Source organism: Dermacentor silvarum, chromosome 1, assembly GCF_013339745.2.
Source record: "Dermacentor silvarum isolate Dsil-2018 chromosome 1, BIME_Dsil_1.4, whole genome shotgun sequence".
NCBI lineage: Eukaryota > Metazoa > Arthropoda > Arachnida > Ixodida > Ixodidae > Dermacentor > Dermacentor silvarum.
This window is the reverse complement of record NC_051154.1, coordinates 226,804,540-226,829,785: the sequence shown is the minus strand read 5'-3', so window position 1 is coordinate 226,829,785 and position 25,246 is coordinate 226,804,540. Positions and strand designations below refer to the sequence as shown.

The following is a 25,246-nucleotide window of genomic DNA, read 5'->3' as shown; positions in this document are numbered from 1 at the left end:
AATATCCACGACATCCTCTATGTAGCTGGTGTACGTCTCGCCGGGCTGTTGAGCGCGCTGGCGTAGCCGCTGTTCAGCACGAAGCTTTCGCAAGGCTGGACGGCCGAAGACTTCCGCGAAAGCTGTCTTGAAAGCGGACCAGGTTTGGAGTTCCCGCTCATGATTGTGGAACCAGAGGTTCGCAATGTCAGCAAGATAGAAGATAACGCTACGTAAATTCGTCGGGTCATCCCGCTTGTTGTGGTCACTGACGCGCTCGTAGGTAGAGAGCCAATCTTCCACGTCAGTCTCACCGGCTCCGCTAAAGACAGGAGGGTCCCGCTGCCGCTGGACGGTGCCGCAGATGATGGGAGCGGCGGAAGCTGCTGGCGGATTGTCGGTAGGCTCGAGCATGGTAGCGGCTGAAGCAGTCGGCAACGTTCGGCTGCGAAGTTCCAGGGTGAGGTCGGGGATTGCAGCACCTCCCACCAAATGTAGTGCGACGATTTATTAGACGGCAATGACGTCTCACACAATCGAGATAGTCCACGAACGCTGATCGGGTGCACAGCGGCAGATGATGATGATGATGTCCTCAGCACATGGCTCGTACCCACTTCGGGGGATTGGCCAAGAATTGAGCATCTGAACTTTTAGATATGCATTCTGAAACTACAGTTAATGTGCAATTTAGTAATCAGAACAACAGACAGATCAATTTTTCTGAACTGCATAATTTATAATACTAATGCCATGAATGCGGCAGATGCAAGAGCGCTTCTTCTTTCTCTTCTTCGCTACATTACGAACAATTAAAGTGGCGTAAGATCTTTCTATAAATACGAATCCCGGTTCCATGTTGAGTCTTTACATGGTGAGTGACTGCTTTCTATAGCATCCAAATTCTGAGTAAGAGTGAAGACACGCTTGCGCGCGAGTTAATGGAAGCGTTTCATATCAGAAAGAACGAGAAAGCATGTACTCGTATAAGTAACACGTTTGTATTGTTGTGTAGAAATGAACAAATGTTCTAAGAAAAAAATGCTATGACTTGTTTTTTGTTTCCTTTGTGTGGCTTTGCAAGAAGACGACGATATTAATGGCCTCTCATTTGCGCTGCCATCTGCACATCTTCCCCGTTTCGATACGGGGTGGTCATATTTAAGTGATACGAAATTTCGAGAAATCGCCTGTGGCAGATAGCATAATTCTTGTCCTTGAGCTGGATTATCCAAAAAGGCGCGCATTATAAGCGCGAGAAATCGTTCACTAAAATTCACTAATTAACTTCTTAATTAATTACTTTATGGCACATATTGAAATGTACGAGTCGTAGCCGGTGAGTTTGCAAGACGTATCCACCTGAAATGAATTTCCGGGATATCAGTTTCAAGATATTATTTCCCAATGTGTAGGACGAAATACATGGGCGTTCCAGTTACTTTTGTGTTTGAATGCATAAAAGAGCGTTTTGTTAAAAAATTAAGTGGAACAGCAGTGCATTTTTACGGCGACACTGAGGGCGCATATCTGCAAACTGGTGTCATTCTGGAAATTCATTGCAAGTACGCCTTGCAAACTCGCCAGCTACAATACGTATGTCATGTGTGCCGTAAGGTAATGAATTAATTCATGAGCGATGTTTTATGTTAATTAGTTGAATATGTGTTTCCATGTGTTGTGTTACAATATGTGCTTCCAAAATATGTGTTGAATTAGTTGAGCACATGTGTGTTAGTCTCTTTTTGTCCTTTGCGTCACAGTATAGCACAGTAAACAGAAGGATGTGTTTCCATTCTTCTTGCAAGTAATGTCCGCCTGTCTGAATAATCCAGCTCAAGGATTAGAATTATGCTATCTGCAACAGGCAATTTTTAATAATTTCATAAAAATTAAAAATGGTCCCCCTGTATATGTACGGGGTATGCGTCTAATAAACTTTAGTTGCGAGTTAGCGCGTTTCTGGCGCCTGTTTCACTGTCCCGTCTAAGGTGTGCGCTTTTGTTAACGGTGCAAATATGAACGAACACGCCCAGCAACCGCGAATATTCTTTCGAAGGACTATTTATAAAACCGCGACATAAGCAATAATCTTCAAATCAAAATCAAATCAAATCAAAATTTATTTCACATCAAATACATGATGTAGGCGACACATACAAAAAGCCAAAATTAATTCGGCTTGACAAGGGTCTGCGCCCCTTTCAAAATTGTGTAAAAGTAAAGAAAACAAGAATTAGCAACAGCAACCAGACATTGTTAGATAGCATTGCACAATGGCAGGAGAGGAATCTAAATATACGCAATGATGAAGTCAAGCAATGTAATACAGGAACAATCATCATTGTTGCAGAAATGTAACGAATGAAGTAAGTAATCAGAAACCAAGTGAATTTAACAAGGACAGTAATGAGTGGGAGAGTATCTCTGTTCCATAATTTGTGCGCGCGCGGGGTATGAACCAGGTTGCATTATGACGAATGTTTTTTTTTTTTTTTTTACGTTCTTGCATAAGCTGGATAGGTGCTCAGTAAAGTGACTCCCTCGCTTTCTTTCTGTAAGGTACCGTTGCAAGAGTAATTCATTGAATAGCAAGCTTATAGGACAAACTTGAAGTTTCTTAAAAAGTGGTTCAGTGTGTGCGTCATAGGCCGAGTTGATAATAGCAGGCGCAGCCTTATTCTGTAGTAGAGAAAGTTCAGTAATTTTTGACTCTGTAGTGTTTCGCCAGACAAGGTTAAAGACTAATAATTCGACGGAAGTGAGCAGAGAAGAGCGTACCTTTGCAAGGGCACCCACGGCGCCTTCAAGTTTACCGCTGAGCATATCGAAATGTTTATTCCAGGTTAAATTCATTTTTTCTTGCGCCACAGGGACGAAACTGACGCCACAGGGACGCCACAGGGACGAAACTGAGACTGGATATGAAGCGGGCACGAAGTGACACACGGGAGCGCAAACTACCAACCAGAAACGTGAGTACGCGATCTGAATGTTTCTGCTGTAACCATAGTCCACGCAGTTGCAATACGGCGCTGTGTGCTTTAAATACTGTATAATGATGTGACAATAAACCATTTGGTAGTTTGCGCTCCCGTGTGTCACTTCGTGTCCGCTTCATATCCAGTGTCTGTTTCGTCCCTGTGGCGGCGTCCTACTGTACTTAGCGCAAGAAAAAATGAATGCACACCAACTAGCCCAATTCATAGCTCTTCAAGGTTAAATGTTCATCAAAAATGACGCCAAGGCATTTAACTGAGGAGGTTACATCCACAGTTGAGTTTCTAATAATGATACGTTGAGTAATATGAGCCCTAGAATTTTTAGGTTGAAATAGACTGGCTTTCGTTTTGTTCGTGTTAATGGTTAATTGTCACTCGACACCATGTATTAAGCTAATGTAATGCTGAGTTTGCCCAAGTCACCAGTTCACTACAGCTAGCCGACCTAAATAATAAGGTGGTATCGTCGGCATAAATAATATATATATATATATATATATATATATATATATATATATATATATTATAAAATGTTTAAAGAAAGAAAAAAAAGGAGAAAAAAAAAGGGTACCTTTACCGTTGCGCGGCTCGCGCAACGTGATTGTAACGTTAATCCAATTTCACCTCTAGCACGGTCCACTCTATGTATTCTCCGCTTTAAAGTGCTTACATTCACTCGATATATCATCACTTGAGTACGGTGCTTTACAATGTCATTTATAAAGCTAGGTAACGCGTTAGCCATCAGCGCCGCGTTTGGCGCTGATGGCTAAGCAAGGTGTAAAACGACTACATTTGTATACTTACAGTAACCAAGCACGTTGATTGAACGGAAGAATCGCCTGTTGCGGATCTTCTCACATGCTATAACTGTCCGTTCGTTGGATCGAAGTCTGAACCTTGCTATCGCAGTGTATTGTCCTGGCGACCACATGTACCCTGAAAATAATTGGTTTTAGTGACCACACGCAGATCAGTAAAAGAAAGTCGTGCCACACAAAGATATATTGTTACGCAGATAGCGGAACGTCTGTCGCAGCTATAGTCGTAGCCAACGGCTAGGCTGTACTTATACTGCTGACAGACAACTTGTGTACGTGATACTATATTAAAGGCCGCTGCGCCTCTACCGTCTGGATCGGCCACTTGGTGAGAAGCATGATAATAAATCGATATGACCGAAGGAAAATACTCTTCACAAAATACAACTCTAGAGGCCGCACATTTGTAACGATTCTTTTCATTTTCTATTCGTTTTGCCTTTCGCCATTGACTTGCGCTCAGACGCGCCTCCGCTAGCTCAGTGATCGACCATTTAGCGAGAGAATTGATAAGAAACAAACAGAAACGAAGGAAGATCATCCTTCCGAAATACGGCACCCAAGAACACGAAAAAGATATCACCCACCAAAGCTACTTTCAACGATCAGACAGCTAGAATTATGTTGAAGCCCACAGCAACAGTGTATCTACTCTGCTGACGAACAGATCTAATAAATTCAATGGACGAGTCAACAAAATGAATGGGAGCTGATGTACAGGTAAGTTTCCAAAAGGTTTAATCTGTTCTGAGAAATTAAGTAAATCGTGCCGACCAGGGACATAAATATTCAGACAAGAGCTACGCTATCCATTCCGTTTTCAAGTTTTCAGAATTTACTGACTTTTTGAATGTATATATATTAACCGAGGAGTGCGTGCAGTGACTCAGCTTGCAAAAAAAAAAAAGGAGAAAGAAAGAAAGAGAGAAAGGAAGGAATAATGAAGCGAAAACAAACGAAAACATCAAATGGGGCACAAAGGACTACCATTAAGGCCACTTGCCACCCGTAAGCACTTGTAGACATGCATCTTCGTAGCAACTGAAACATTCTCTGACCTTACTCTCTGTAGAGGTACCTCAATATGTTAGATTATGTCCTTCACTAACGCAACTAATCATGCTCTACGAGGTTCACGAAGTCAGAGAACGTACGTTCAGGAGGCTCTGTTCGTCTGTTAGTTATTTTCAGTAAATATTGTTGCGATACAACAGAGGCTGTAGAGACATGGCGCAAATGAAGACGAAGACGAGAATCTGGGCTTGGCACAAGCTGGGTTCCATCTTGGCCTCTGGCTGCTCTGCTATTGTAAATACAGTGTAAATAATATCTTTTGTCTGTGTCTTTCCCCACGTAACACTTTGGTGGAATATTGCGACCCTGGGTACACCAGGGTCGCAACATTTACCCAACTACTACGCTCCGAGTGCCCACACTGTATGCTAAACAATGCCACACGCTGGGGCCACCATTTCACTCGCCACACGAAAATCAGCCTGGATCAGCGCCAAGCCTACGGCACCTTTCTGCTTTTGGGTGCAGTGACTGCTTCGGCGAAGCACGCCCTCTGAGTTGAAAGCCGCTGCATTCTTTTCCAATCAACCACTTCCACTACCCCTGTGACGCAGTGTGGCCAAAGCGCATCCGGTGCTTGCGACGCGTATCTCAATACTCTGCTAAGCAAAGATCCAGATGATCTCTCCTGCATCTCCAACTCTTCCGATTCGGGCTTGAGTCGGCATTGGACAACGTTTAATGCGTAAACATTCTTAAGGTACTTCGCGCACATTCCGGGGGCTATGTTTGTTTGTTTGCACCGATGTATGTTTGTACATTGTATCTAACCGTTCCCCCGCCTACCTGGGGAGTCAGTGGTCGAATGGGTAGCTCATCGGGCGGCTGTGCTGAGGTAAAAGGGTTCGAAACCAACCATCGCACTAACTTGGGTCACTGACTATGTGGCAACGTGTACATACGTGCCGCTCTTCAACGAACGTGTATCCCGCCAACATGGGTCACTGTAAGATGCGGTAATGGGCAGGTACCGTGGTTTGAAGGAACTATTTGATGCCGACTTGGAGCACCGGGTATGTGCCACTCGGTCTGCGTTGGTCTTCAATGAACCCCTTTGTAACAACTTGGGTCAATGGGTATTTGCCAGTAGGTGTCTGCCGCTCTTCGGTTACCGTCTTTGACGTCAACTTTGGTAATTAGGTATGTGCCTCTGGGAATATGCCGCTCTACAATGACGAAAGAGATCCCTTAAATTTCTCCGATGTTGAACGAAATCGAGCCCACGTCAGAAGGGTTCCTCAAGGACAGCAACCCGCCGCATTAGCAGGCTGCGCCACATGTGCACATATGTGCCGCTTTTCAAAGAACGGTTTTCACGCAAGGATTTAGACGAACTGCGCCTGAATGCACTGGGTATGTGCCGCTCTTCAACGAACCTCTCGCCAACTTGAGTTATTCACTATTTGCAACAGAGTGGTGCGGCAAACGAGAGAACAATCCTCAGCGTTCGCAGGCACCGGCACGCCACGCTTCTCGTCTCGGAGGCCACGCGCCGACTTCACGGCAGTGCCACCAGACGGCGCGGCCTGTCCAGAAAGAAGCGCGAGAGAGGAGCACGGTTGTCGCATGACGCGTTTAGCAGCATTCGCCCGTACCGCATGCCATGCATTTCGAGAGATAAGCGCAAGCTTAACGGCACTGGCGCTAGATCGCGCCGATTGTTCTTAGGGAAGCGTGAAAGAGGAGTCCCGCTGCAGTACACGCCTCATACATATCTCGTTTCGACGGTTTAAATACGCTGTATCGCTATATTGATTCAATGCTAAACGCATTACCGTCGACAGTCATCGTGACATGGGTGTTGCCGATTTTTTTTCCTTTTTACTGCCTCCTCCCCACGACCCTTGTCCCCCCCTCCCCCCTCCACGTTTTCCAACTCGGTCCTTCCCACTGCGATGCCTAGAAACGCGAAATGACAGCATTCATTTTCTTTGCAGTTCCTTCGTTTGCAGACAGCCGCAACCGGCAGCGACACAATGGGACGTCAATCTACTAACCCGTTAACGCTAACATGCCAAGGCTGACAAGGTCGCCTTTGACAAAGATGCGTTCACCTATCAAAACGTCGGCCAGTCTGTCTTAGGCACTTTATCCCAGTTTATACAGCTCTTCTCCCAGAAAAACTGTGTTCTGTAAGACGATATGCGGATGAAGAAGGTGCTATGTTGACTTGTATGTAATAATACTAAGTTGTTGTTACTATGATGTATGTTTTTATATGTTATATGTTGCAATAGTATATGTCGTATGTGCCACATATCTAAGAGCCAAAGAGTAGCCAATGCCACATTTGTACGCGAACGTCTCCATATGTCACGTAAAAAATACTTACGAATGTCCGCCTTGTCGGTCGTGTTCAGCAGGATAATTACAGGCTCATTACTCCGACACTCCAACACTACGTCTGAATAGGGTTCCACGTACACGTCGCCGCCAGGAACTGTGTAGTTCTCCGTCACGAAGTGCATGGAAATGTCATTCCAGTATTTCGATTCTCTGCCATAGCAATAAGGCAGTTCTGGAAGCCACTGGCCATTATGGCATCGGGAAGTGCGTGCTCCTACAAGAACCACTTCCCCGACCGGTTCACAATGAAATATCAGTTGAGTTCCGTGAGGGACACTATCTCCGACTACTATGCGCCTGTGGTCATTGTGGGCTTTGAAGCGATTCTCTCTCTGTGGAAGTTTGCAGGTTCCTGGTGCTTCATTTGGATGAACTGAGAAAGGAAAGAAGGAAAAATATAGTTACAATGCACGCTTATAATGAAGCGATCAGTCAACCATACGTCTATAGACTATGTGAACATGAAATAACAAGGAAATTTAGAATGTTGGATCAAGGACTCAATACTACATACGCTAAATACTCTTGCATCATTTTGTGCGTTTTTGGTACCTGACTTGCCACAACCAGCTCCTAGCTAGATCTTCTAGTAGCTGCTGTTGCTGAAAATGGCCTTTCAAATATGCGAACGTTTTCACTCTTTCCTAAACACGGTTGAACAAATGCTTCATCTTATGGTGCAGTCCATTAGACCGCCGTACTTTGCCTGCACTTTACGTATATGAAGTGCGTCTGGTATTGCACCTTACATGGATAGCTATTGACACCTCTGGAAAAATAATTATAGCGTACAAATCAGTTGAACACAATACAACCTATGCAAAAATATTCAGGTCCAACGCACATGTTGGAGTCTACTTGAAGCGAAGTTCTCGTGACGCGGTTAATCAAGTGCTAAGCAACACGCGGTGCGTACAACTGTCTTTACTTTTATCCTATGCAACGTGTAATCTCATGCAGTGTTTATGTTCATGAACCGTACAGGTCCCAAATTTAATGTCGTCCGATGTTAACGTTCACTCTTCTCAAACTATGGCGAAATGCTATCCCATCGTGTTTTAAAGGTACAAGTTTGTGTTTATTCATGTAGGGATTGCAAAACACAGAGAGTGCAGTATTAATCATACAGTCAGATAGATCGGAGGTCCCACATTTGAGGAACTGTCGGGGGTCCTCCTCACTCAGTGTAAGTGGTATTAAACTTGAAAGTAGAGGAAGTGGTGGGAAATCTATGTTTATTGTTCTATACGTACGTTATACAATAACTACAAAAGCAGCCAACGAACACAAGCAAAACAGCACGGAATTTACTGTAAAAACGTAATAATAAAACTTGAGCTAGGATTCATAAATTGTTACTGTAGCTACTGCATGTGTTAAATCTAAGTGTTCAAGAACATATACACAAATGAAACAAGCGCCAAATGAGTTAAAAACAAGATATTTATGAAGTAGCATTAAGTCAACTAAGCAAGTAAATATTTCAAGGGCCGCGATTTTGTAGCGATGCCTTATGACTTATTCTATACTAGTCTTATCATGCGCCGCTTACGGCCGGCTGATCCCGCTGGTAACGCGAGCGGCCCGTCGCTCTGACACTGACAAAACGCGATAAGCGCGAAAAGGCATTATTACCGGAAAGGCATCGCTACAAAATGCCGGCCCAGGATGATTTCACCTCTTATGGTACCGAATTCTATATGAATATGTCACCGAACAGCGTTGTAATGTAGCCAGAGTTAGTTTTGGCACTGGGTAGAAGCAGATTACTGCGTTCAGAAAATCTGGGGCGCTATAACATAAAATGATTCCAAACTGTTTTGATTCCAAACTCCTGACGTCAAATTTACGTAATCATCGACGCAAGCATCGAGCGTTGACCCGCAGCGTTGTCTGAACATCCCAATCAAACACTCTCCTCGTTTATAGGAGGTCACCTTTCTTCGCTTTCAAAACCAATAACATTGTGTACACTCAGCGGTTTTTCTTATCTAATTGGCTGACAAGAGGCGAGGAGCACGCTGTAGTGGAGAGAGTTTCGATGGGGCCGAGCCAGCACAGTGAAAACAGATAACCGAATGTAGAGGGTGGTGCCGGCTTCTCTGATTTGTCCGCTTCGCCTTACTTAGCTTGCGGTGGCTGGTCGAAAATCGCGGCGGCGTGCAACGGAAGGATAAGAATGCCGTTAAAACGGATGCTCACCAAGGAAGATTTGGCAGAGCGATGTCATATGCATGCCGAAAGGGCTTGATAACGTTTTACTGCCACGCAAAAAGGTTTATCATGCGCAAATAAATACATGCTCACCGGCAGGTGCGAGTAGCGAGGGCCTGAGCGATCGGCGGGCAGCCATCTTCTATTCCTTTCGGAACGGGGCAGTCTGTGGCTATTCAGAAAAATTTTCAGTTTTGTTCAGCATATTAATGCATTTTTTCGCGTACACGTCATTTTGACGTGGTAAGTTTTCGTGGTTTTGTGAGGTCGCGTGACAGACAGGCGAAGTGGGCGTAGCCAGAAAAGATTGGGCCAATAGCAGAGGGCTAATGGCGAAAAGGCGTCGAATCCAGAATGATTATTTTTCTTTTGTGCGGTTTAATCATGCATAATCAGTCTGTACACGTTATATCAGATGGGGAGCTATCGCGGTTTTCGTGACGTCGCGTGACAGACAGGCGAAGTTGGCAGTGGCCCGAAAATGTTTTGACGAATCATGGAGGCTGATTGCAGAAATTGGAATCAAAACAGTTTGGAATCATTTTTCGTTATAGCGCCCTGGTTATGTAAGAGTTTGTCAGAGGACCAGCCGAGTATCCGAAAGTATGCACTTGATGACGAATAAGTTCGGAGATGAAGAGTGCTCTTTTGCTTTAATAACGCGCGAAGCGGAAGAATATTAAAGCTCCGGAAAAGTGGCGTGGAATGCGTGACCATTGGACTGAATGTGAATTTTGAACACTCTGAAGACCTTCAAGGTGAGTAGCGTAAGTGTTTAGCCATAACGACACACAATAAGAGAGATCATATATATATTGTAATACTCTGTAATATTCCAGAACGTAGGCGTAATATAGCAATAAGATAATGTGTGGAAGTTATTGCGAGTTTTTAAGTATCGTTTTTTTTAGTCTTTTTAGTACCGGTTAAATTCATCACTTTTATTAGATACATATCATGTGAAACAAACCCCGTACGAACTACGCCAGAGCTTAATATACGAACCTCGATCACACACCAACTACGGAGACCAATGATTAACTTCACAAATGACAGGAATGCTGAATCAATACCCAACCATACTACATTTACTGGATTGTGGAACTTCACCTAAGCATTTAAAATAATAACAAGAGAACTACTAGCTGAAGAATAGGAACGTTCTCACGATGTCTAAAACACTTGACGTACCTTAACACTTTGACATGTTGTACCTTATAGCTGTGTAATAGTGCCTTTCACAATTTTGTTAAGTACTGCCATTTTTGTCATGCGTTTCTGTCATGCATTTCTGTCATGCCATTTCTGTCATGTTTTGACCTGTACAGCATAAGCGTGCATTTATTAGGTGTTTTTTTTTTTCTTTCTTCAACTGTATCCTGTCGCTGCTTTGCTGCCAGGGTGGCACGGCCAAGTCAGGCATTTCCTCATCCTTTAGCCGTGTCTCCCAAGGCAATTTTGTACCGAACTTGCCTTTAATAAACCCCACAGAAAGAAAGAAAGAACGTGAATACCGAATTAGACTTTCTTTAACATAGATTGATCAGGTTGCAAAGCGTCGCCTAGTGGTTTGCGCATATTTGCTTGCACTGAGATCTGTATTTGACAAGTCTATAAAAATATGGTGTATAAAGCTTTACGCGAATCTGGGACGAAATTCAATAAGTGAACTTACCAATAAAATTTTGGCGTAAGAAAAATCTGAGGAAAAAAAACGTGTTCTCAAAGCTAAAACCGTTCGTAAGATCAGCAAGCTTCCGATGCCAGCCGCTGCAAAGACGAGCGCTGTAGTTGACAAAAGGTGTGTATGTAATGGTAGCACAGGTGAATCCCTTCAGTGCTTGCGCCAATAGTAACCGTAAGTCGATTCACAAAACTTAAACAGCCGTCGCAGCTGCCGACGTAAGAAGGAATTTCTACGATAGGGGGGTAGCAGTCTTACGATATGTCTGTCTGCGCCGCTTCACCTGACGCGGGTAAGCGATGGAACGTGCTGTTGCCACCGATTGGCCAGAGGCCACAACTCATAGCCGAAGATGGCGCGTGCTTTCATCTTTGTGGTGTGCTGTGATTTATCAATCAAAGTGTATTAAGCAGCTTTAGTGCATAATTTTATTGGACGTGCGCTGCTGTGAAAGGCACTAACATTAATGCGCTGCGTTTGTGTTATTAATGTTAGTAATGCCGACTGTGTTTCTCTATGGGCGTAATAGCCTGACTTTTCATACTCGTCATGACACTCTGTTGGGTGGTAGCAGATAAAACTATGGTGTCCGTCCTTGTCAACCTTCAAGTTTGTCATTGATGTATCTCACTGCAGCATAGGCGCTGACTGCGGGGGGGGGGGGGGTCTCAGGGGCTCGAGCCCCCCCCCCCCCCCCCCGGCGATCCGTAGCCTACTCCCCCCCCCCCCCCCCCCGTCCTTAAAGTGTCATTACCGGAGTGCTGTTACCCACATAATTTAAGGATTCTCTTGCGTTGCCTCTTCATTGTCACTTTTGTTGTGGCTAAAAGCTTACGGCACCAGCTTACGGCACCAGCTTACGGCACCAGCTTACGGCACCATATTGTTGGCGCGGACGTGCACGGCTTTTAATTTATACTTTCACTTTATTTCGGCAAAGCTTGACAATAGGAGGACAAGCGCATTAGTAGCACCAGCGGCGGATACCTCATCCGTGTTTCCTCACTTCAACATTTGTTTTTTGAACATTTCCGCTTAGAATACCACGCACAGACACAATATATTTAAATATATACAAAGGACAAAATGTATTCTATTTTTTAAAGACAAGCAGGTAGGTAGCCAACTAAGTGGATAGCCTATACCTAGAGAATCTCACTTCAAATTACTTTGCGTGCTTTTTTGACCCTGAACAAAACTTGCAGACTTCAGTGACCCCTTGGGCAGGGTCTTCTATCAACGGCTTATGAAAAGCACGTGAGTGATATGTGTCTCAATATTGATTCTCTTTCCAGTAGGCAAAGCTAACGACTGGCGACAAAAAAATAAGAACGAAAAGCTCTTCTAATTATTTACAACATTTGCGCATTAGGAATGGAAACATAGCCTCTTGCATGCAGAGGCCATAAATGTTTCAGCAAACACTTAAAAAAAATTGTAAAGGTTGCCTGTGGCAGATAGCACAATTCTAGTTCATGAGCTGGTCTTCTCGAAATGGAAATGGAAAAACTTTATTGAGGTCCTTCGGAACGTGCACTAGCACGCAGCGGGCGGCTCCCACGTCGGGACAGAAGGCCTAGCCTCTGCGCGACACGTTGCGGGCCCGTTGGACTGCCCGTAGTTGTGCTTCAAAATCCGGACTGCGTAGAGCAGCCTCCCACTTGGACGACGTAACGTCTACGTCACCCCGTAATGCGGCACAGCCAGAGCATGTTTTCTAAGTTGGCAAAGTCAAAAAGGTGGACATTACTTGCACAAAAAATTGAAATGCATAATCGACAAATAAAGAAAATTCACCAATTAGGGTTTTAACATATTACCTTTTGGCCCATGTTGCAATTTACAAATTCTGGCCGTGGAATTCGCAAGGCGGATGCACTAGGAACTAATTCTCAGGATGGCACCAGTTTCGAGATATCGTTGGTCGTTGGGCGCTGCGCCTTCAGGAGTACTCTTACTCAGTTACCTACAAGTCTGGTCGCCTCCATCTGGACGCGGACTGCTTGTCCCACTACCGGGCCCTGTTGACCAACTAGACGGATCGGAAATCGAACCTAGCCCCTGCGTTATGTCCATGTCTCAGTTTCTCCAGATTGGTGACGAACAACGTCGTGATGCTTCTTTGATGCTCATTGGCCGGCTGGAATCCGCACCTAACGACGCCTGACTGCGCATGCTCGTCCTCATGAATGGCACACTTTGCCATCATAACGTCCAGTCCGATGGCCTTTGGCTGCTTCTCGTTGTGCCTAAACATCTGCGTTCAACGGTCCTGCATGAGCTTCACGACGAACCAACTGCTGGTCACCTTGGCGTATCCCGCACGTACGACCGTGTCCGGCGCCGCTTCTTTTGGCGCGGTCTCGCCCGGTCTGCTCGACGTTACGTGACCTCCTGCGATAAATTCCAACGTCGGAAACGTCCTGCCGCACCCCCTGCTGGACTGCTTCAACCGCTCTCCATCCCGACAGAACCATCTTCTTTGTCGTCTGCCACAGGCAGAATGTCGCTCTCGTAGCATTAATTCCCGAACATTGCGGAGAAATGCATTGGCGTTCAAGTTACTTTTGTGCTTACCCGCCGTGGTTGCTTAGTGGCTATGGTGTTGGACTGATAAGCATGAGGTCGCGGGATCAAATCACGGCCATGGCGGCTGCATTTCGGTGGGGGCGAAATGCTACAACACTCGTGCACTTAGGTTTAGGTGCACGTTAAGGAACCCCAGGTGGTCTAAATTATTTCAGAGTCCGCTACTACGGCGTGCCTCATAATCAGATCGTCGTTTTGGCACGTAAAACATCATAATTTGTTCTATTCATACTTTTGCGCTTCGATGCATAAAACGACGTTTTGTTGAGAAAGTGACTGGCACGCCAATGCATTTCTCCGCAAAGTTAGAGAACTAATATCTCGACACTGGTGTCAGCCTGAGAATTAGTTCCAAGAGCATCCGAACTTCACGGCTGGAATTTTCAAAATTGCAACATAGGCCATAAGGTAATTAGCTGAAAACTTCATTGTTTAATTTTGTTAATTAGTTGATTATGCATTTCAATTTTCTGTATGTCCGCCTTTTCGAGTAGACGAGCTCATGAACTAGAATTGTGCTATCTGCGACAGGCTACCTTTAAAAATTTTGGAAAGTCCTCGCTGAAACACCTTGTATATAGAATTCACCCAGTAGCCGAAATGATGCCAAGCCTGATTAACTCGCAATCAGAATAAATAGAAGCCTGGAAGTCATGCGCAGCAGAGCTTATACTTGGACTCAAAGTACTAAAAGAATGCAGTTTGGCCGGGAAGGCGAAGCAGTATTAGTGATAGCGAAGAAGAAGGCAATTACACGAAGGAAGATTCTCACCGTGTAAATCCGTGTAAGGATCGCACCCGTGTAAGTGCCGCACCCACAACTTCACAGCCAATATTAAAAAAAAAAGACATCCAACCGAGAAGCAATCCCGTATTGTGCGCTGATCCTGATCGGGCTCAACAGCGAATCGTCGCGCTCAGCGTACTTTCGCGCGTCGCTACTGGATGTCGAGAGGAGGCGATCGCGGAGGTTTACTGCGGATTTTCGGAAAAATGAGGTCAAATGGCCCGGTCCCATGAAAGGCCCGTCAAAATCGCGACAGAAAAGTGCGGCCCTTACACGAGTCTATACGTTAGTTATAGTGGCCATATAAATTGTAGTAAACATTAACCGAAAATTAAAATAGAAAGCATAATGTAATGGACGGACCAAGTAAATCTCTAAATACCTCACTGAATGACTTCGAGCACTTGCTTTCACAACGCAAGCATTATGAAGAACGCCGGCAGCGGAGGCGAACGGTTCGTACAGGAGCGCGATACAGCCGTGCGATTTCCGTCGCATGCGACGAAACTCGCGGTTGCAGTGCCGACTTTGCGATTTTCGGCTGCGACCAACGGGTTGGTCACAGCGTCGCAACGTCGCAGCTGTCGCTGCGATTTTCCGTCGAAATTGCGCCGAGAGCTATTTCGCGGTTTGTTTTGGGAATTGACGTCGGTCGCTCAACACAACGTTTATAGATACTTTTTTGTCTATAAATGTTGGCTTAGCAAGCCTCGAACAGTGCAACTAATTGAGTGAAGCCGTGGATTGCGCAATCAGTACGTACCATCAGCACCGACACGCGAACAGTGCAGATAAAAACTCGTAGGTCAGATTCGGTTCTGTGATTTCTATGCGTTTGTTGACACGCTACGTTGCTACTCACGCGACGCTTTTTTTACGTTGGCTTCGGGTGCTGATAGTACGTACTCTTGCGTGCTTTTCTGTTATTCACATGCAGTGCGAGTTGGTAAATACTACGAGGTGTCCCTCACGGCAAGGCATGGCCTTCGGATGTCGTTCCAATTTTCTGGTTGTGCAAGCTACTCGCGATATACGAAAACGCCACAGTTGTAGCGCGGTATGCTTTTACGGACGGAACAATTAAAAAGAATATGCAACTACGGACAAATGCTATGGTCAAATGGTCGCGCTATACGCACGACCATTTCGTTGCAGTCGGTTTGTTTGGGCTTTCATGAGCATTTTCCCCAATGAATCATCTAATTTCAAGGTTATGTTACTTCCGCTGCGAGACGCGACTGCTTATCAAGCTCGCAAAGCGAACGTGCAAACTATCTATCGTAATGAATCTACAATACCATATTTAACGCTTTGACTGGGAATAAACAGCATTGCGAATTTATTTTCGAATAATTTAAACAGTTTTTTTTCTCATTTTTCTGATCTACCATTTTTCTCCTGCACAAAAACCAATAACCTTCAATGTATTGCAGACTTTGTATCCTTACTGCACGTGTATTAACCCTCATATTAAAAGGTAATTGCATATTTCGCTTACTTCAGTGCATCGAATTTCTTTTGTTTGTACTGGTCGTAACATATCGCAGTATTCTAAAAAACTACTTCGCCATAAACTTCCTTGCCTTTCCTTGCTTCCCTGTCTCTACTTCCTGTAAAACACATGCAACAATGCGAAAAGCAGGCAACCACCTTGTTTTATAAGCAGTGGATAACACATTAAACAAAAGCAGATCAAAATTGTGCAGTGAAGTGAGCCGGTTGCATTCCTCTCTGTGAATGATAGCATCTTTTCAAGTGTGGGTGGTTCTTGCATGTCCACAGCTCATAAAGTGTGCAGACTCATCACGAGGCGTAGGCCTTGCCCATCAAGATGGAGGCAATGTTGCTAATGAGTCTGCCGTTACATGTATTACTGCATACACTCGTATAACCATATCCCATCATTACTCAGCTGAGCTTGCTCCGAGTCATATTCGCCAAAATTCTACTTATCCGAGCTTGGTCTGACTCATATTCACCAAAATTACACACGGTCGAGCTTGCTCTGACTCATATTCACAAAGATTCTACTCGGCCGAACTTGCTCCGAGTCATATTCACCAAAATTCTACTCATAAGAGCTTGGACTGACTCATATTCACCAAAATTACACGCGGTCGAGCTTGCTCTGACTCATATTCACAATGATTCTACTCGGCCGAGCTTGCTCCGAGTCATATTCACCAAAATTCTACTTATCCGAGCTTGGTCTGACTCACATTCACCAAAATTACACGCGGTCGAGCTTGCTCTGACTCATATTCACAAAGATTCTAGTCGGCCGAGCTTGCTCCGAGTCATATTCACCAAAATTCTACTTATCCGAGCTTGGTCTGACTCATATTCACCAAAATTACACGCGGTCGAGCTTGCTCTGACTCATATTCACAAAGATTCTACTCGGCCGAGCTTGCTCCGAGTCATATTCACCAAAATTCTGATTATCCGAGCTTGGACTGACTCATATTCACCAAAATTACACGTGGTCGAGCTTGCTCTGACTCATATTCACAAAGATTCTACTCGGCCGAGCTTGCTCCGAGTCATATTTACAAACATTCTACTTATCCGAGCTTGGTCTGACTCATATTCACCAAAATTAAACGCGGTCGAGCTTGCTCTGACTCATATTCACAAAGATTCTAGTCGGCCGAGCTTGCTCCGAGTCATATTCACCAAAATTCTACTTATCCGAGCTTGGTCTGACTCATATTCACCAAAATTACACGCGGTCGAGCTTGCTCTGACTCATATTCACAAAGATTCTACTCGGCCGAGCTTGCTCCGAGTCATATTCACCAAAATTCTACTTATCCGAGCTTGGTCTGACTCACATTCACCAATATTCTACTTATCCGAGCTTGGTCTGACTCATATTCACCAAAATTACACGCGGTCGAGCTTGCTCTGACTCATATTCAAAAAGATTCTAGTCGGCCGAGCTTGCTCCGAGTCATATTCACCAAAATTCTACTTATCCGAGCTTGGTCTGACTCATATTCACCAAAATTACACGCGGTCGAGCTTGCTCTGACTCATATTCACAAAGATTCTACTCGGCCGAGCTTGCTCCGAGTCATATTCACCAAAATTCTGATTATCCGAGCTTGGACTGACTCATATTCACCAAAATTACACGCGGTCGAGCTTGCTCTGACTCATATTCACAAAGATTCTACTCGGCCGAGCTTGCTCCGAGTCATATTTACAAAAATTCTACTTATCCGAGCTTGGTCTGACTCATATTCACCAAAATTAAACGCGGTCGAGCTTGCTCTGACTCATATTCACAAAGATTCTAGTCGGCCGAGCGTGCTCCGAGTCATATTCACCAAAATTCTACTTATCCGAGCTTGGTCTGACTCATATTCACCAAAATTACACGCGGTCGAGCTTGCTCTGACTCATATTCACAATGATTCTACTCGGCCGAGCTTGCTCCGAGTCATATTCACCAAAATTCTACTTATCCGAGCTTGGTCTGACTCATATTCACCAAAATTACACGCGGTCGAGCTTGCTCTGACTCATATTCACAAAGATTCTACTCGGCCGAGCTTGCTCCGAGTCATATTCACCAAAATTCTACTTATCCGAGCTTGGTCTGACTCACATTCACCAATATTCTACTTATCCGAGCTTGGTCTGACTCATATTCACCAAAATTACACGCGGTCGAGCTTGCTCTGACTCATATTCAAAAAGATTCTAGTCGGCCGAGCTTGCTCCGAGTCATATTCACCAAAATTCTACTTATCCGAGCTTGGTCTGACTCATATTCACCAAAATTACACGCGGTCGAGCTTGCTCTGACTCATATTCACAAAGATTCTACTCGGCCGAGCTTGCTCCGAGTCATATTCACCAAAATTCTGATTATCCGAGCTTGGACTGACTCATATTCACCAAAATTACACGCGGTCGAGCTTGCTCTGACTCATATTCACAAAGATTCTACTCGGCCGAGCTTGCTCCGAGTCATATTTACAAAAATTCTACTTATCCGAGCTTGGTCTGACTCATATTCACCAAAATTACACGCGGTCGAGCTTGCTCTGACTCATATTCACAAAGATTCTACTCGGCCGAGCTTGCTCCGAGTCATATTTACAAAAATTCTACTTATCCGAGCTTGGTCTGACTCATATTCACCAAAATCAAACGCGGTCGAGCTTGCTCTGACTCATATTCACAAAGATTCTAGTCGGCCGAGCTTGCTCCGAGTCATATTCACCAAAATTCTACTTATCCGAGCTTGGTGTGACTCATATTCACCAAAATTACACGCGGTCGAGCTTGCTCTGACTCATATTCACAAAGATTCTACTCGGCCGAGCTTGCTCCGAGTCATATTCACCAAAATTCTACTTATCCGAGCTTGGTCTGACTCATATTCACCAAAATTACACGCGGTCGAGCTTGCTCTGACTCATATTCACAAAGATTCTACTCGGCCGAGCTTGCTCCGAGTCATATTCACCAAAATTCTACTTATCCGAGCTTGGTCTGACTCACATTCACCAATATTCTACTTATCCGAGCTTGGTCTGACTCATATTCACCAAAATTACACGCGGTCGAGCTTGCTCTGACTCATATTCAAAAAGATTCTAGTCGGCCGAGCTTGCTCCGAGTCATATTCACCAAAATTCTACTTATCCGAGCTTGGTCTGACTCATATTCACCAAAATTACACGCGGTCGAGCTTGCTCTGACTCATATTCACAAAGATTCTACTCGGCCGAGCTTGCTCCGAGTCATATTCACCAAAATTCTGATTATCCGAGCTTGGACTGACTCATATTCACCAAAATTACACGCGGTCGAGCTTGCTCTGACTCATATTCACAAAGATTCTAGTCGGCCGAGCTTGCTCCGAGTCATATTCACCAAAATTCTACTTATCCGAACTTGGTCTGACTCATATTCACCAAAATTACACGCGGTCGAGCTTGCTCTGACTCATATTCACAAAGATTCTACTCGGCCGAGCTTGCTCCGAGTCATATTCACCAAAATTCTACTTATCCGAGCTTGCTCTGACTCATATTCACCAAAATTACACGCGGTCGAGCTTGCTCTGACTCATATTCACAAAGATTCTACTCGGCCGAGCTTGCTCCGAGTCATATTCACCAAAATTCTACTTATCCGAGCTTGGTCTGACTCATATTCACCAAAATTACACGCGGTCGAGCTTGCTCTGACTCATATTCACAAAGATTCTACTCGGCCGAGCTTGCTCCGAGTCATATATTCACCAAAATTCTGATTATCCGAGCTTGGTCTGACTCATATTCACCAAAATTACACGCGGTCGAGCTTGCTCTGACTCATATTCACAAAGATTCTACTCGGCCGAGTTTGCTCCGAGTCATATTCACCAAAATTCTACTTATCCGAGCTTGGTCTGACTCATATTCACCAAAATTACACGCGGTCGAGCTTGCTCTGACTCATATTCACAAAGATTCTACTCGGCCGAGCTTGCTCCGAGTCATATATTCACCAAAATTCTGATTATCCGAGCTTGGTCTGACTCATATTCACCAAAATTACACGCGGTCGAGCTTGCTCTGACTCATATTCACAAAGATTCTACTCGGCCGAGCTTGCTCCGAGTCATATTCACCAAAATTCTACTTATCCGAGCTTGGTCTGACTCACATTCACCAATATTCTACTTATCCGAGCTTGGTCTGACTCATATTCACCAAAATTACACGCGGTCGAGCTTGCTCTGACTCATATTCAAAAAGATTCTAGTCGGCCGAGCTTGCTCCGAGTCATATTCACCAAAATTCTACTTATCCGAGCTTGGTCTGACTCATATTCACCAAAATTACACGCGGTCGAGCTTGCTCTGACTCATATTCACAAAGATTCTAGTCGGCCGAGCTTGCTCCGAGTCATATTCACCAAAATTCTACTTATCCGAGCTTGGTCTGACTCATATTCACCAAAATTACACGCGGTCGAGCTTGCTCTGACTCATATTCACAAAGATTCTACTCGGCCGAGCTTGCTCCGAGTCATATTCACCAAAATTCTGATTATCCGAGCTTGGACTGACTCATATTCACCAAAATTACACGCGGTCGAGCTTGCTCTGACTCATATGCACAAAGATTCTACTCGGCCGAGCTTGCTCCGAGTCATATTTACAAAAATTCTACTTATCCGAGCTTGGTCTGACTCATATTCACCAAAATTACACGCGGTCGAGCTTGCTCTGACTCATATTCACAAAGATTCTACTCGGCCGAGCTTGCTCCGAGTCATATTTACAAAAATTCTACTTATCCGAGCTTGGTCTGACTCATATTCACCAAAATCAAACGCGGTCGAGCTTGCTCTGACTCATATTCACAAAGATTCTAGTCGGCCGAGCTTGCTCCGAGTCATATTCACCAAAATTCTACTTATCCGAGCTTGGTGTGACTCATATTCACCAAAATTACACGCGGTCGAGCTTGCTCTGACTCATATTCACAAAGATTCTACTCGGCCGAGCTTGCTCCGAGTCATATTCACCAAAATTCTACTTATCCGAGCTTGGTCTGACTCATATTCACCAAAATTACACGCGGTCGAGCTTGCTCTGACTCATATTCACAAAGATTCTACTCGGCCGAGCTTGCTCCGAGTCATATTCACCAAAATTCTACTTATCCGAGCTTGGTCTGACTCACATTCACCAATATTCTACTTATCCGAGCTTGGTCTGACTCATATTCACCAAAATTACACGCGGTCGAGCTTGCTCTGACTCATATTCAAAAAGATTCTAGTCGGCCGAGCTTGCTCCGAGTCATATTCACCAAAATTCTACTTATCCGAGCTTGGTCTGACTCATATTCACCAAAATTACACGCGGTCGAGCTTGCTCTGACTCATATTCACAAAGATTCTACTCGGCCGAGCTTGCTCCGAGTCATATTCACCAAAATTCTGATTATCCGAGCTTGGACTGACTCATATTCACCAAAATTACACGCGGTCGAGCTTGCTCTGACTCATATTCACAAAGATTCTACTCGGCCGAGCTTGCTCCGAGTCATATTTACAAAAATTCTACTTATCCGAGCTTGGTCTGACTCATATTCACCAAAATTAAACGCGGTCGAGCTTGCTCTGACTCATATTCACAAAGATTCTAGTCGGCCGAGCTTGCTCCGAGTCATATTCACCAAAATTCTACTTATCCGAACTTGGTCTGACTCATATTCACCAAAATTACACGCGGTCGAGCTTGCTCTGACTCATATTCACAAAGATTCTACTCGGCCGAGCTTGCTCCGAGTCATATTCACCAAAATTCTACTTATCCGAGCTTGCTCTGACTCATATTCACCAAAATTACACGCGGTCGAGCTTGCTCTGACTCATATTCACAAAGATTCTACTCGGCCGAGCTTGCTCCGAGTCATATTCACCAAAATTCTACTTATCCGAGCTTGGTCTGACTCATATTCACCAAAATTACACGCGGTCGAGCTTGCTCTGACTCATATTCACAAAGATTCTACTCGGCCGAGCTTGCTCCGAGTCATATATTCACCAAAATTCTGATTATCCGAGCTTGGTCTGACTCATATTCACCAAAATTACACGCGGTCGAGCTTGCTCTGACTCATATTCACAAAGATTCTACTCGGCCGAGTTTGCTCCGAGTCATATTCACCAAAATTCTACTTATCCGAGCTTGGTCTGACTCATATTCACCAAAATTACACGCGGTCGAGCTTGCTCTGACTCATATTCACAAAGATTCTACTCGGCCGAGCTTGCTCCGAGTCATATATTCACCAAAATTCTGATTATCCGAGCTTGGTCTGACTCATATTCACCAAAATTACACGCGGTCGAGCTTGCTCTGACTCATATTCACAAAGATTCTACTCGGCCGAGCTTGCTCCGAGTCATATTCACCAAAATTCTACTTATCCGAGCTTGGTCTGACTCACATTCACCAATATTCTACTTATCCGAGCTTGGTCTGACTCATATTCACCAAAATTACACGCGGTCGAGCTTGCTCTGACTCATATTCAAAAAGATTCTAGTCGGCCGAGCTTGCTCCGAGTCATATTCACCAAAATTCTACTTATCCGAGCTTGGTCTGACTCATATTCACCAAAATTACACGCGGTCGAGCTTGCTCTGACTCATATTCACAAAGATTCTAGTCGGCCGAGCTTGCTCCGAGTCATATTCACCAAAATTCTACTTATCCGAGCTTGGTCTGACTCATATTCACCAAAATTACACGCGGTCGAGCTTGCTCTGACTCATATTCACAAAGATTCTACTCGGCCGAGCTTGCTCCGAGTCATATATTCACCAAAATTCTGATTATCCGAGCTTGGACTGACTCATATTCACCAAAATTACACGCGGTCGAGCTTGCTCTGACTCATATGCACAAAGATTCTACTCGGCCGAGCTTCAATGTCAATGTAAAGAAGGACGGTCCCACACACGCCAGCACGTCGCACGAGAGCAGGGCCATTCATTCCGCACAGGTGGCGGACCATATTAAACCGGAGCTGGGGAACGCCCTTTCCCACAGAAAACGGTTAGAAACACAGAGAGCGGAAATTTCGTCAATTATACTAACAATGTGAATCGCTTAAAACATGGCCGTCATCCGTCATTGCGGCCTTGATCACACATTTATCCGCCCACAAATAATTCCATGTCGTTGCTCTCTTAAGAGCCAAAGCCTGCGCAAACGGTCGCCCCTTCTAGGCTATATAATTCACGAACACTGGCTTGGCTACATATTGTTGAAATCCAATGGACGCAGTCGTGAGTCGCGCCTTTCTGGAAATAGCAGAAGTTTCAGTTTTCTTTTTTCTGGAGCAAAATAGCCCAATGATGTGTGACCCATTGTTTACGGAACACGGTGCGCAATGTCAATATCGGTTGATTCAATAGGGTAACCAACCAGGGTTGCCAAACCTAGGAAAATAACCCTAGATCTAGGAATATTAAGTCTTGTTTAGGGAAAAATGGAAATCTCTCTTAATCTAGGGAGGGAAATTTAGTGGTAAGACATGGCTGAAAAGGGAAAAATTCGGAGGCGTGAAAAACCACTGCTGCGATCTCGCGATGACTGACACGTGGACATGCTGATATGACGGCGTCTTTTCATTTCAATTATGGCAAATTATCTTCGCATTAGGATTCCAGGTATGATTTTTGGTCATATTGCAGCACAGTGGACTCCTCTCACCAAGTAAAGCACCAGTGCCCTGGCCTGTTCGCTCAATTTCTTGGCCCTTTGAAGGAATATGTGCCCGTAAGCAGTAAAACAAACGGACTGCTGCAACACCAAACAAGGCAACACAGACAAATCTTGGCATAAGGGGCGGGCACATATACAGGGTGTCCCAGCTATCACGCAGCACGATTTAAAAAAAGAGCAACGGCGTTACGCGAAGCAAACCTAGTACATAGTACACCGGAGTAATGAATGATAACTTTATTTATAATCCGGCGAGTTATTCGGGGATTTGGGCGAATACCCCTGCCTAGGTGTCGGCCAGGAGCCCTTGAGCTCTGGCGGCTTCCTCGGCCCGCTGGACGGCCCAGAGTTGGTCTTCGAGGGCGGAGCTGAGCAGCGTAGTCACCCAGCGCGTTCGGCTCGAGGCTACGTCCCCGTCTGGAACCCCCCCTTGTTTGCACTCCCATAACATGTGTTCCAGGGTTGCCCTGGCCTCGCAAAACTTGCATTGGTTGGACGAATAAAGCTCTGGGTAACAGAGATTCAAGATCACCGGGTTTACAAACGTTCTTGTCTGCAGCTGTCGCCATACGACCGCCTGTCTCTTGTTCAGTTTCTGGTGTGGTGGCGGAAATTTGCACCTCGCCAGTCTGTAGTGTTGCGTTATTTCTCTGTAACTCGTCAGGCGATCCTCCCACTCCCACCCCTCACCAGACGTCGTGGCCGAGGCGGCGGTAGTGTGGTTGGCGGCTCGGTCCGTAAGCCCTCGAGCCGCCCCGTGCGCCGCCTCGTTGCCGGCGAGTGATGTGGTGTGGGCGGGTGCCCATACGATGTAAACTTCTTTATTCTCGGTTTTGCCCGCGAGTAGTATTCGTAACGCCTCGGGGGAGATGCGGCCGTTGGCGTAGTTGCGAATTGCCGTCTGGGAGTCGCTGATGATCACTTTGGCCTCGGTGGTGGCCACCGCTAGCGCGATGGCTACCTCCTCCGCTGTTTCCGCGTGCACCGTGCGTACCGTGACACTAGTTTTGCAAGGGTTCTCGTGATCTACCACCGCGGCCGTGAAGGCGCGCCTGCGCGCGTACCTGGCCGCGTCCACGAACACCACGTCTTCACATTTGCCGTACTTCCTCTGTACGTCCTGCGCTCTCTTTTCTCTTCTACCCCTTTGGTATTCCGGGTGCATGTTCTTTGGTAGCGGAGGGACGACCAACTTGTCCCTGAGGCTGCTGGGTACGTCGACTTTGATGCCGTGTTGAGCGTGATACCCGATGCCTAACTTTTCTAATATGTATCTGCCCGTCCTGCTCTTGGAAAGACGTTCGTATTGCGCTATGTTCTGTGCCTCTATCAATTCCCCCAGCTTATTATGTAGACCTAGATCCAGTAACCTGTTCGTGCTTGTGTTGATCGGTAGCTCTATTGCCTGTTTGTAAGCCTTTCTGATTAAGCGTTCCATCTTTGTCTTCTCCGCAACGTGCCAATTGAGGTATGGTGCCACGTACGTTATTCGGCTAATTA

The 25,246-nt window shown here is 45.2% G+C and overlaps 1 protein-coding gene across 1 annotated transcript in view; it reads right to left on the bottom strand.

The window, feature by feature from the left end:
• Positions 1-25,246, bottom strand: part of LOC119437491 (sushi, von Willebrand factor type A, EGF and pentraxin domain-containing protein 1) — a 256,678-nt gene that overhangs the window by 48,399 nt on the left and 183,033 nt on the right. Inside the window, exons 17-18 of the mRNA XM_037704501.2 lie at positions 7,209-7,595; positions 3,789-3,920 (exon numbers count right to left, since the gene is read on the bottom strand). Of these exons, the coding sequence (XP_037560429.1) occupies positions 3,789-3,920; positions 7,209-7,595 (519 nt within the window). The remainder of the gene's footprint in view (positions 1-3,788; positions 3,921-7,208; positions 7,596-25,246) is intronic.